Source organism: Sturnira hondurensis, unplaced genomic scaffold (assembly GCF_014824575.4).
Source record: "Sturnira hondurensis isolate 20B ecotype Veracruz unplaced genomic scaffold, ASM1482457v3 Scaffold0022542, whole genome shotgun sequence".
In the NCBI taxonomy this organism is placed as follows: domain Eukaryota; kingdom Metazoa; phylum Chordata; class Mammalia; order Chiroptera; family Phyllostomidae; genus Sturnira; species Sturnira hondurensis.
In genome coordinates, this window is record NW_028095173.1 from 1,344,904 (window position 1) to 1,358,220 (window position 13,317).

A 13,317-nucleotide genomic window follows, 5' to 3' on the forward strand; every position below is an offset into this window, starting at 1 on the left:
AATAGATCACAAATTTAAATGTAAAATGTAATACTATAACTTTTAGAAAAAATACAGGAGAAAATCTCCAAGATCAAGGGCTAGGCAAAGAGTTCTTAGGCTTGCCATCAAAAAACACAATTCATAAAAAGAAAATGATAAGTTGGACCTTACCAAAATTTAAAATCTTTTGCTCTGCAAAAGGCCCTGTTAAGTACTAAGACCATTCTACAGGGGAAAGATAGTCTTTTAAAAAATGGTTCTAGATACTACATGCAAACAAAGTTACCTTGTACTATCTATAAAAAGTAACTCAAAATGGATCAAAAACCTAAATGGGAGGAGTTAAAACTATAAGACATTTAGGATAAAGCATAGAGGGAAAATCTCAGGACCGTGGATTTGGCAATGATTTAGTTTGGCTAGAACACAAAACCACAGGGAACAACAACACACAAAAAAAGATAAATTGGACTTCATCAAAATTTAAAACTTTTGTGCACCAAAGGACACTATCAGCAGAATGAAAAGACAGTTCACCTAACAGAAGAAAAATTTGTGAATCATATATCTGGTAATGGATTTACATCCCAAATATATAAAGAAATACAACTCAACAACAACAACAAATTTTTTTAAATGTGCAAAATACATGAGTAGACATTTCTCCAAAGATATGAAAATGGCCAATAAGCAAAATGCAAATCAAACCCACAATGAGATACCATTTTATACCCATTAGGGTAAAAAAAAAGCTGTTAAAAAACAAACAAACAGAAAACAGCAAGTGTTTGTGGAAATGTGGAGAAATTGGAATAAAACCTACACCCATAGCTGTCATCCAGCTCTCTACCTATGAGTTTATCTCTGTTTTACTTGTTAATTCAGTTTGCTCATTAGATTCCACCATATATGAGTGAAATCATATGGTATTTGTCTTTCTCTTACTGGCTTATTTACTTAGCATAATGTTCTCCAGGTCTATCCATGTTCTCCCAGAGGGTAAAATTTTCTTCTTTTTTATGGCTGAATAGAATTTCATTGTGTAAATGTCCCACAGTTGTTTTACCCACTCATCTATTGATGGACAGACACTTGGGCTGCTTCCATATCTTAGTAATTGTAAATAATGCTGCAATGAACATAGGGGTGCTTATGTTCTTTCGAATTAGTGTTTTGGGTTCTTTCTGATGTACTCCCAGAAGTGGGGTTGCTGGGTGAAAAGGTAAATTCATTTGTAATTTTTTAAGGTCTCTCCACATTGCTTTCCACAGTGTCTGCACCAGCCTGCATTCCCACCAACAGTGCAAAAGTATTTCCCTTTCTCCACATTCTCACCAACACTTGTTATTTTTTGATTCATTGATTATAGCCATTCTGACAGGTGCAAGATGATATCTTATTGTGGTTTTTATTTGCATTTCTCTGATGATTAGTGATGTTGAATATCTTTTCATATGTCTCTTGGCCATCTATATGTCCTCTTTGGAGAAATGTCTATTCAGGTATAGACATTTCTGTAAGTGGCAGAATGGGAGAATATATTTGCCTGTTTTTTTAATTGGGTTGTTTGCATTTTTGTTACTGAGTTTTGTAAGTTCTTCATAAATTTTGGATATTAACTCCTTATCAAATATATGGGCAAATATATTCTCCCATTCTGTGGGTTGTCTTTTTAGCTCATTGATTATTTCCTTTGCTGTGCAAAAACTTTTTAGTTTGATGAAGTGCCATTTGTTTATTTTTTCTTTTGTTTCCCTTGCCTGGGGAGATATATCTGATAATCATTGTGGTTTTAATTAGCATTTCCCTGCTGGCTAGTGATGTTGAATATCTTTTCATGTGCTTATGTGCAATCTGTATATCCTCTTCTATGAAATGTCTGAACTCATCTTACGCCTACTTTCAACTGGATTTTTTATGGTTGAGAATAAAAAACAGTTCGAGAGTGCTTCATATATTCTAGATACTAGTCCTTTATTGGACATGCTGTTTGCAAATATTTCTCTAAGTCTGTAGCTTATTTCTTCATTCTCTTAACAGGGTCTTTTTTAAAACAAAATTTTATGTGTGTATGCATGTATGTATATTTATTGTGAGTTAAAATACACATAGCAATATTCTTATCATTTTAAGTATATAATTCAGTGACATTAAGTACATTCATACTATTGTACAACCATCACCACTATCCATTTCCAGAACTTTTCATCATTCCAAACTACAACTATACTCATTAAATAACAACTCTCCATCCTCTCCTCCTTCCAGCCCCCGGCAACAGCCATTCTACTCTCTGTCTCTATGAATTTGACTGTACTAGGTACCTTTCCTAAATGAAAGCATATAGTATGTCTTTTTATGTCTGGCTTGTTTTACTCGGCATATCCACAAAGTTCATCCATTATGTAGCATGTGTCAGAATTTCATTCCTTTTTAAGGCTGAATAATATTTCATTGTATATATACACCACATTTTGTTTATCTATTCATGGACAGTGATCTGGGACATTTCCACCTTTTGGCTAGTATTAATAACACCATGAAAATAGGTGTGCACAAATGTTTAAAAATTGTGTGCTTAATTTTATTGTTTAATTTTTTAAAATATATTTTATTGATTATACCATTACAGTTGTTCTATTCCCCCCTTCATTCCCCTTTATTGTTAAATAAATTGATAAATTTTATTTATCAATTCTACTTTACATTAAATATTATTTTGTATTAGTTTCAGATGTACAACACAGTGATCAGTCATATGCCATACCTTACAAAGTGTTCTTCCAGATACTCCTAATACCCAGCCTGCACCATGCATAGTTATTAAATATTACTGACTATACTCCCTATGCTGTACTTTACAACTCCATGACATAGCATCTTTATTTGCAATAGCCAGAAACTTGAAACAACCCAGGTATGCTGTAATCGGTGAATAAACAAACTGGGTACATCCACACCATGGAATCTACCAAAGATTAAAGGTACCAAACTACTGATGAACATAAACCTTAGGTGAATCTCCAGAGAATTCTCAGATGAAGGCTCAATGAAAACAAAGTCAATTCCAAAGGTCACATGCTCTATGGTTGCATTTGTATAACATTCTTGAGGTGATAAAATTATAGAAGTGAAGAAAGGATCAGTGGCTGCCAGAGCCTCTGGCACTATTAGAAAGGAGGGTTCCAAGAGGGAAGTAGTGTAGTTATAAAAGGCCAATACAAGGGATCTTGGGCTTCCCTTGTAGTGTATGGAACACGTGTATGTTCCAACAGTGTAGTGTTGGAACAGTGTAGTGTTGGAACACGTGTATGTTCCAACCTTGACTGTGCCAGTGACCACACAAATCTACACGTGTGGTGAATTGTATAAAACCAAATACACTCACACAGGAAGGAGCACGTGTAAAACTAGTGCAATCTGAATGAAATCAAACAATTGTATCAATGTCAATATCCAGGCAGTCGATGTTATACTATGGTTGTATACAGATGCTACTATTGGGGAGATAGACTGAAGGATATATAGGATCTCGCTGTACAATTTCTCACATGTGAATTTGCAATTATTTCCAAAGTAAAAGGGGGCATAACCAATGCTAAAGAAGCACCCAAGTAGAAAGCTACAATATTAATGCAACTATTCATAGACTTACACTTCCTCCTCTAAGGGAATCCCTTTTAGTTAAAAAAGTGCAATTTCAACTATCATCAGACAAAGGATATAGTATGATTTTCCCAGAACTTGGAGATGAGGTTGCTGTATGAGAATTAACTAATAAAAATAAAATAATTAAGGAGAGTAGCTATTAGCCACCTTAGATACTTCAGAACAAAATGAAAAAGGCAATGCATGGTGAAAGATAACCAAAGAGTAGACTTTGAGGAAGCTGGGCCTCCAATATATGTGTAGGGTTAGGGTATTGATTTATTTTTTGGAAAACCATATGAAGAAAGAAACTGTTACTGTTGCAATCAGGAAGGGTGTCTGCATGCTTCTAGAAAAACAAGAGCCCAAAGAAGAAGCAAGTATTCAGGTATCCTGAGCCCTGCTTTGGAAGAAGAGTACTTTGCCTTAACATTGATCTTGGAAGTTAGAGTTGGCAGAGCTGCCACTTATGGAACATGTGTGATGTGTGGTGTTACCTGCTTTGTCATTAATCCTCAGCACAACCCTACAAAATAGAAGTTATCTCCATCATTAAACTAAGGCTTAAGAGGTGACATAACTTGCTAGAGATCAGACAGCTAGTGAATGGCAGAGCTGGGTTTGGGTCCTATTCATTGCCATACCATTTCCATTTAACCATATAGCCTTTCTTTAAAGGAAATTAGCATAGAAAGCTATTGTAGCTATTGTAGCTTGATGCCATAGTCTCAGAATTAGCTTGTTAACTCTCTTCACTCTAGTTTCCTGCCTCCAAATTTTGATTTTTCGTATAGATGTTCCTAAAAGGGGAACCAATGTGCAAGAGTATTTGTCTACTTGGCAGTTGTGTTTCTCAGTGTACATAAATAAGTTGGCATTATGATTTATTTGCCAGCTTATTTTTAAAATGATTAACAGGCATGGACCCTTCTGGGGCTGATAATTCTGGGCAAATTGAAACATCCTGCTACTTACAAGGTAAGTAGCCTCATCAGCCTGTGAGGCCTCAGTCTTTGATGTCCTCTCCCTGCCTTCAAATTCAACAGTCTTCATGTAGCAGGACAGGGAAATGGTGTTACAGATTTAAGTAACTGGCTCAGGCCCATGTAGTCAGTTATTGGCAAAACTAAGGTTGAGGACTTGGTGTCCTAACTCTTATTCCAGTGTAACCATTTCAGCTGTTCTCATCCTGTCCAAGCAGCCTATTTCAGGGGAAGATCTAAAATAATTGGCTTACATGCTCAGTCAACGTCCCTACTTTCTATACTCCCTCTGCAATTTAGCAAACTGAAGGAATTATTTTTGTTAGCATAATTGATAGCCTTGTTATGAGCCCACAATTTTCTGGACACAAATAAATAAATAGATACCAACTAACCAAATTCTATATGCTTAGAATATTCGTCGTTCTTCTACACTATATAAATAGAACAATAATGTACCACTGGTTAATACACTAACTTTTATATGTGGCATAAACTGTTCCATAAAAATAGCTGTATTCATTAGAGCTCACCTCAGTATTTCCACCACCCACTATAGTGCCTGGCACAAGTGGGTGTCATTACTTGTCAATTGGATTGGATTGGATTGGATTAGATTGGATTAAATCAATTGCAAGCTTTTCTAATGTCTTTCAATAAATTCTGTCATTAATTTAACACCTCTACCCAGATACATGTTTAGACTAGAGCACAACCATTCAAGGACACATTTTAGGTCCAGGTCTGTGTCCCCTTGCCTGGAAGATCTACCTATTCAGGTAGGTCAGTTTGGGGAACCAAGACTTCCTTGACACCTTAGGCTAAACTGAGGGACCATGCCCTCTGTCTGTTCTCAACACTTGGAAGGTCCAAGGAATGTCAGTATTATGAAAGTAAATATCATGGAGATGCTTAGAAATGTGACAGTGTTGGTTCAAACCCCGTGAACAACTTTCTCCAGTTAATTATAAAACCCAAAGCAACGAGTAGCAGTTTCTCCCTAGAGGTGCCATTTAACCCCATATCCTTCTCCTTGTTTGATCTCCTGTGGAGGTCACTTAGGGTACCTTATTTTCTTGGAACTGGTGGTTTTTGCCTTAAGGGTTGTTGGCATCCAGTGTCTCAAATAGATTTTGTCTGATGGTTTTGAGCAAGGAAGTAAAGTGATAGTTACTTCTTTCTGTTCTATATCAGTAATTTTTCACAGACATTCTGAAGCTCCTGCTTTCTACTTATTTTGGTGGATAATTTATTTATTTATATATTTTTGCTTTAAAATATAACATCCAAAATGCCTGGCATCTATTTTTCCCATTGTGTTTGTGGGAACTAATTTAAAGTTATACACAACATGTTTTTCCCGAGTGTTCATTTTAGAGTCTTCCAAGATAGTTACTCAATAACACGTCGTGAGAAAAATCCAGATTTGCAAAGCATTTGCCAATTCCTCTTGTGTTGCTAATTTATTTAGTACCCATTTGTTTCTAATATTCTTGCTGGCTAAGCCGCACACTTAGGCACATGCTGGATCCATAGATTCAAATATTCATGAATGTTAACAGCACTAAAAGTAGGTTGGAGTTTGCCTTAGGAACCTAGTCCTAACCTAAAACCTCCTCTTGCAAGTCCTAACCCAACCCCTTTCGTACTTTCTTTAATGCTTCGATGCTTGTCTGAGGATGAATGTTGTTATGAGAAGTAGAAGTTTCCATCAGTTCTTAACTAAGACTCTGAAATATTTGAACTAATGCTAGATAACTATCATCCATGTTTCCTGCTCAAGCATTTCCCACATGTATAGGTGGCCATGTGATACTGATTTGAACCATGGTTTCATAAAATGCATTCCTTTTCTACTAAACTTCCTGTCTTGAGAGAGTAAAGGTAAATTTTTGTGTCATTTATGAATAGCTGTTCGTTGTATTTCAGTGCAACAGAGATGGATGGGAAGAAATGCAGTGTATGGATGTTTTTACCTCTTGTGTTTACTTTGTTTACTTCAGCTGGATTGTGGATAGTGTGAGTATTCTCTTATTTATTTACTAAGGTCTGAGGTGCAATATCTTGGGTTGGCCAAAAAGTCTGTGTAGTTTTTCTGTAAAGTAAAAAACAACACATTTCTCATTTTCACCAATAACTTTATTGATTTGGATATTTTGAGTATTGTTGGCTATCTCCTGTGTGGTATAACGTTGATGGTTCTCAGTTAATGTCTCCATTTGATCTCTATCAACTTCAACTGGTCTACCTGACCGTTGAGCATTATCCAGAGAGAAATTTCCAGCACTAAACTTCTCAAACCACTTTTGACATGTTCAGTCAGTCACAGCACCTTCTCCATACACCGCACAAATCTTTTTTAGTGTTTCAGTTGTGTTTTTACCTTTCTTGAAATAACAAAGCATAATATGCAGAACGTGTTGAGTATTTTCTTCCATCTCCAATATTAAAATGGCTACACAAAAATTCAGCATTTTTGATATGTTTTTTAATGCATGCTGATATGACAGCTGACACTATACAATCTAACAAAATTGTTTTGAATGAAGTTAAAGACAACTAAGCGCCACTAGAACCATATTACAGGATAAAAACAAACGAACTTTCTGGCCAACCCAAGAGATAAAAATGTGGTTTTGATAGCACATGGCATATCTATATGAATATATTTATAAATACTTTAAAATAATTCAACCTTGCTAAAGTCCCCATTTTTTTCTTTTTCTATTACCTAAAGTAAATAACAAGAGTGAGTAATAAATTATTCAAAGCATGTAGTAAAGAATGCTAGACTTATTTTTGTATGCCTGTGTTCTTCCAGTAATGAACACTCTATAAACTGGTGATATGGATTCATTTTTTGCAAGATTTGCTAATTCAACACTAACGTCTTAAGGATTCCACTGCAATTTAGTTCATAGTCCAGAGGGGTTTGTGACAAGGTCTGGTATGTTTATAAAATGGGTTTCATTACATTGGAACTCTTGGCTTATCACAAAATGCTCCCACTCTTGCTTATTTCAAGTACTATTCACTTATAGAACATTAATTTAGTTCCTTGCAGTTAAAAAACGTGGACTGAGAAATTCCTGAGAAATGGAAAATTCAAATTCAAATTTTAGTTTGCCCAAAGTTGTAAGGTCTTATTTCTTTGTTTTCCAGTTTTCAGATTATAATGATTTCCATTATTTGGGGGAGTGTTTTAAAAATTAAAGAATCATTATTAGTAATAACATTTCAGCTTCAAAGAGCAAGATGATCCACAGGTAGAGCATTACAATAAAAGAGCATTTTCCCAGTTAGGATATAAAATGAATATGATTCAATGTGGTTAGTCTAATAAAACTGGGAAACAATGATTCTTGTTTTTTTAAATTTATTTTGTAAACTTTTATTGTTCTTTCTTTATAGATACTTTATAGCTGTAGAAGATGACAAAATTTTCCCATTAAATTCAGCTGAAAGGTAAAGTGTGTCTCTGGGTAATTAATTCATTGTTCATCCATAGACCTAACAAAAATGTTGCCACTGGTGAGGTTAAACTATATGCAAAAGAATGTGCTTTAACCTGAGTTTCTGTGTTTTCTGTTATCCAGGAAACCTGGTGTGAAGCATGCACCATATATAAGGTAAGTTGATAATTATATTCTGATCTGCTGGATCTTAGAAAAAGTTGGGGTTGGGGTCTTAATTTGGGCTACCATAACAACATAGCACAGACTGGGTGGCTTATAAACAACAGAAATTTATTTCACACAATCTGGAGGTTAGAATTCCAAGATCAGGGTACCAGAATGGTCAGGTTCTGATGAGAGCTCTCTTCTGGGTTACAGACTGCCATCTGCTCACGGTATCCTCAAGTGGTGGAAAGAGGAAAAGAGGTCCCTAAACCCACTCATCGGGGCTCCACCCTCATAACTTAATTACCTTCAAAAGTCCTACCCCCTGATACTATCATATTTGGGGTTAGGATTTCAACATGTGGATTTTGGGGGTACACAAACATTCAGTTCTTTGAATAGTTATAGACTTTAATATACTAATAATAAAACATTTCATATATTTCAAGTATTGCAGGTGATGCACCTCCTGCAAGCTGTGTGTTTAGTCAAGTTATGAACATGGCAGCATTCCTAGGTAAGCAGATAATAAAGAATGCTTTATGTGCATTGATACATTTCTGTTATTTTCAGTTCTCCCAAACCCATATTGAAAGCATGGTGGGCTTAGTTGATAATTTGGGATCCTATCATGGTGAAGCTAACTTTTTGTTTTGAGGGTCTTTTTTCTCATAAATCCTGTTATATTTGCCCTGCTTACCTTACATTTTCTCTTCCCTTTACCATCTTTATCATGTCAGTGTACTCTTGACTTTATTTCTTTTGCTGCATAAAATAACATATTTCACATACCATTAAATCCTACATGAAAGGGTTCAAATACTGAGAAACATGGAGGAAGTTCCCTGTGAGGCCCCAGAGGCCTCTCTTGAAGCTGTGAGGTTTGAAGAGAAGCACACTGGGGGGATTCTCTACAGTTAATAAGATTGCTCTCCGCCCAGGCTTCCCAAAGCATATTCCATTTGTGTAAACAAGAAGTGTCTGGAAGGCATGGATTGCTATGCTAGCACTAAGGAGAAGGTTAGATATATCCTGATGCTGGGGTTGCTGAATTGTTAATGAAATTTTCTCTTCATGCCCTTAGAAGGCAGTGTTTTCATTTCTGAGATATTCCCAAGTTCTGAGAAAGGTAGCATTTTCAGCAGCTGGTGTCCATGTGGACACCAGGGCCTGTCCTTGTCACTCAGGCTTTGTCTTCAGTGCCTCAGCCTCCAAGCTGCCAGGAGCTTTATACTTGACCTTTTTTCTACTCTTGAAACCACTCTTCTGAAAATATCTAATAAGTTTAGTCATACAAAGACATATGTGACTGCTAAGGAGATATTTGCATTTAATAGAGCACAACGCCCCAAGAGTGACTCTTTAGTTGCAGGGTTAGGGACCTTTCCCAACCCCTCTGCAATCACACCCCGTTGGCCTGAAGATTGCTACCTACTCATAGGATCATCCCCACAGGGTCCAATGATAACAACAATCAATGACAGTTGTTATATCACAGGCACAATACTAAGAGCTTTGCAAACACCACCTCATCTAATCACAATCCAGAGGAGAGCACCCTTATAAAAGAGTTGTCACAAGCTGTCTGTCCTCCAATGGGCTTTAAAGAAACAAATGAACATGTTAGAAGCCATGTATTGTTTCCTTCATATTTTTAAGAAAAATTTATATTTCCTAGTAGTCCTCATTATATAATCTAAAAATACCAGTTTTCACAGCTCAAATTCATCTGGTTATAAAGCTTATGGTGAACTAATTACTAAAGCATTCCCATAAACCAAGCAAGGAAAACAAGTCCCCTCTTCCAGCTGGCACTCATGGTTGTCCAGTCCTTCCCTGCTCCACAAAGAAGCAAAAAGTTTTCACTAGCTTTCCTGCTCTAAAGTATTGCAGCATCCAGTGTTTATTCTTTATTATCTTTCATCATTTTTAGTGCCATCTAATAGATACAAATGGAGTAAGATTAGTGTTCAGTGGGAATTAACCAGCAATTATTTATTTATCAACTCAAGGAGTAAAAGTCAGTTTACTAATAATTCTTGCTCTGAATTGTGGATGCCTCCATCTCCCCAGGTTCATCCTGTTCAATCTCAACTATTATTTTATTTTTTTAATATATTTTATTGATTATACCATTACAGTTTTGTTCTATTCCCCCGCTTCATTCTCCTCCACCCTGCACACCCCCTCCCCCACCATTCCCCCCCTTTAGTTTATGACCACGTGTCTCAAGTTCATTAGATTCTATATTTCCCCTACTATTCTTGCCCTCCCCCTATCTATTTTCTACCTACTGTCAACTATTATTTTAGATGACATATTCACTTTAAAAAACAACCTACTCTGCTTATAAGTCTCTGTTTTTTGGCAGATGTGTGGATGATAATTTACAACATACAAATGAGGGCATAACATTGATTAAAATTAGTTGCCAAAGACCTTTTATCTGTTTAACAGACTAATCGAAGATCAACTGCTCAATTATTTTTTAACATAATTAGTATTCTCTTTGTCCTGAGTCCACACTTTATGTCTTCTGTGGGGGTAAAAGACCAGAGACAAATTTCTCAAAAGAAATATTATTTTTTACCCCGAAGAGGTTGCAAGGACAAAGCTGATTGCTAAATGATTTCAGTCACCTGGAAGCAGCTACTCTCTCCTTCAGTCAAAACACACTGGTTGTTGTGTTCTACTGCAGCCATAAAAAGGGATTATCGGTGCATAAACAACAAAACTAAACAAAACAAAAAAGAATTTAGCCAGGCACCAGTTTAGAACTGCAGTGAAGAATTGCTATTTTGAGTTGGACTTTAAAAACAAGTCAGCCTCCAAGTAAAAATATTTAATAAAGAAAATAAAGACTTCCGGCCATGATAGAGACATAGGTGGAAACACTGTACCTCCTTGCACAACCAAATTTAAGGACAACAAAGATTTAGAAACAAAAACACAACCAGAAAAGAGAGAAAATGGAACTGTACTGAAGTTCAACAACAGTGAACAATTCATCCAGACCAGTAAGAAGAGCGGAGCCAGAGGAGAGGGGTCCCAGCAGGAAGAGGCGGTGGTTGGCAGAACAGGGTACGAGTGAGCAAACCCAGTGAGGTATGCAAGGCAGTTGGCTGACCAGGACACACATTTGCATGCAGATAAACCAGGCAAAAAAAGGAAAAAGGGCAGTGAGACAGACTGTGCAACCCAGGGTCCCAGTGCCAGGAAATAAAGCCTAAAAGCACCAATTGGAAAAACTTTCGAGAGTTGAGGTGCCAGGAGAGGCTCTCAGCCTCACAGAAGAGTTCATTGGAGAGACCCCCAGGGTCCTAGAATCTACATAAGCCCATCCACCTGGGAACCAGCACCAGAAGGGCCCAATTTGCTGGTGGGAAGCAACAGAGGGGACCAAATTCTGAGAGAGTGGGGAACAAGCACCATTAGTCTCTCTCTTACCCTGCCCCCACATACAGCATCACAACCCAGAGACTGGGTTGCCCCACTCTGGTAAACACCTAAAGCTCTGCCCCTTATACATAACAGGTGTGACCTGACCAAAAATGGCTCAATCAGAAGAACAAATCAAAGCCCCAGAGCCAATACTTTTAAGTGACCAGGAGATAGCCAACCAACGGGATGCACAGTTCAAAACACTGGTGATCAGGATGCTCACAGAACTGGTTGATTCTGGTCACAAATTACAGGAAAAAATAAAGGCTACACTAAGTGAAATGAAGGAAAATGCACAGGGAACCAATAGTGATGGAAAGGAAACTGGGACTCAAATCAAGGGAGTGGACCAGAAGGAAAGAAAAAATGACCAAACAGAAAAGAATGAAGAAACAAGAATTTTAAAAAATGAGGAGAGGCTTAGAAACCTCCAAGACATCTTTAAACATTCCAACATCCAGGACTTCCGCCAAGGTGGAGGCATAGGTGGAAACACTGTGCCTTCTCCCACAACCAAGTTTGAATAAAACAAAGGTTTGGAGAAACAAAGACACAACCAAAGGACAGAAAATTGAATTATACGGAAGTCCTAATACATCTAACCGTTCAACTGGGACGGTAAGAGGGGCGGAGCCAGCAGCGAGCAGGGTCGGGCAGGACAGGGCCCCCGACCCAGGCGCGCAGGCAGACGAGAACCAGTTGGGGTGCGGGGCAGACTGTGGGCACATATTCGTGCACAGTGAGACAGACCACGCAGGCCCCAGGGGGTGAGGGATGACGGCGGTGGCACACTCGAGTGCAGTGGGACGAAACGCGTGGGCCCAGTGACGGCAGCAACTGCGGCACCAGTGAGGGCCGTGGCGACAGGCGGCGGACAGGACGCCATAGTCCCTCTTTGACCCCGCCCCCACATACAGCGTCACAACCCAGTGACTTAGTTGCCCTGCAATACCAGTGAGAGCCATTGTCGCTCTTTGACCCCGCCCCCACATACAACGTCACAACCCAGCGACTTAGTTGCCCTGTTCTAGTGAACACTTTAGGGCTCTGATCCTGCTATGGAACAGGCACGAACAACCCGAAAGGTGGCACAAGAAGAACTCAAAGTCCCAGAGCCAATAACTCTAAGCGACCAACAGATTGCCAGCCTCTCAGAAGCACAATTCAGGACACTATTTATCAGGATGCTCACAGAACTGGTAGATTATAGTCACAGATTAGATGAACAAAGTCACAAATTAGAGGAATATATGAAGGCTAAACTAATTGAAATGAAGGGAGAACACAGGAAACCAATAGTGATGGAAAGGAAACGGGGACTAAAATCAATGGAATGGACCAGAAGGAAGAACAAAACATCCCACCAGAAAGCAATGAAGAAATGAGAATTCAAAAAAATGAGGAGTGGCTTAGGAACCTCCAGGACATCTTTAAACGTTCCAACATCCGAATTATAGGGGTACCAGAAGGGGGAAAGAAACAGCCACGAGTGGAAAACATATTTGAACAAATAATAAAGGAGAACTTCCCCAGTCTGGCAAAGGAAATAGACTTCCAGGAAATCCAGGAAGCTCAGAGAGTCCCAAAGAAGTTGGACCCAAGAAGGAACACACCAAGGCACATCATAATTACATTAGCCAAGA

The 13,317-nt window shown here is 38.1% G+C and overlaps 1 protein-coding gene across 5 annotated transcripts in view; it reads left to right on the forward strand.

Moving 5' to 3' along the window:
• Window positions 1-13,317, forward strand: part of TMEM150C (transmembrane protein 150C) — a 117,322-nt gene that overhangs the window by 88,975 nt on the left and 15,030 nt on the right. For 4 of the 5 annotated variants that reach the window (XM_037035635.1, XM_037035640.1, XM_037035636.1 and 1 more), the window contains 4 exons: window positions 6,543-6,632; window positions 8,025-8,078; window positions 8,210-8,242; window positions 8,683-8,750. In XM_037035635.1, the coding sequence (XP_036891530.1) occupies window positions 6,553-6,632; window positions 8,025-8,078; window positions 8,210-8,242; window positions 8,683-8,750 (235 nt within the window). In that variant the 5' untranslated portion in view covers window positions 6,543-6,552. Of the gene's footprint in view, window positions 1-4,548; window positions 4,609-6,542; window positions 6,633-8,024; window positions 8,079-8,209; window positions 8,243-8,682; window positions 8,751-13,317 lie in introns of all 5 variants that reach the window. The other variant, XM_037035637.1, reaches the window with a different exon arrangement.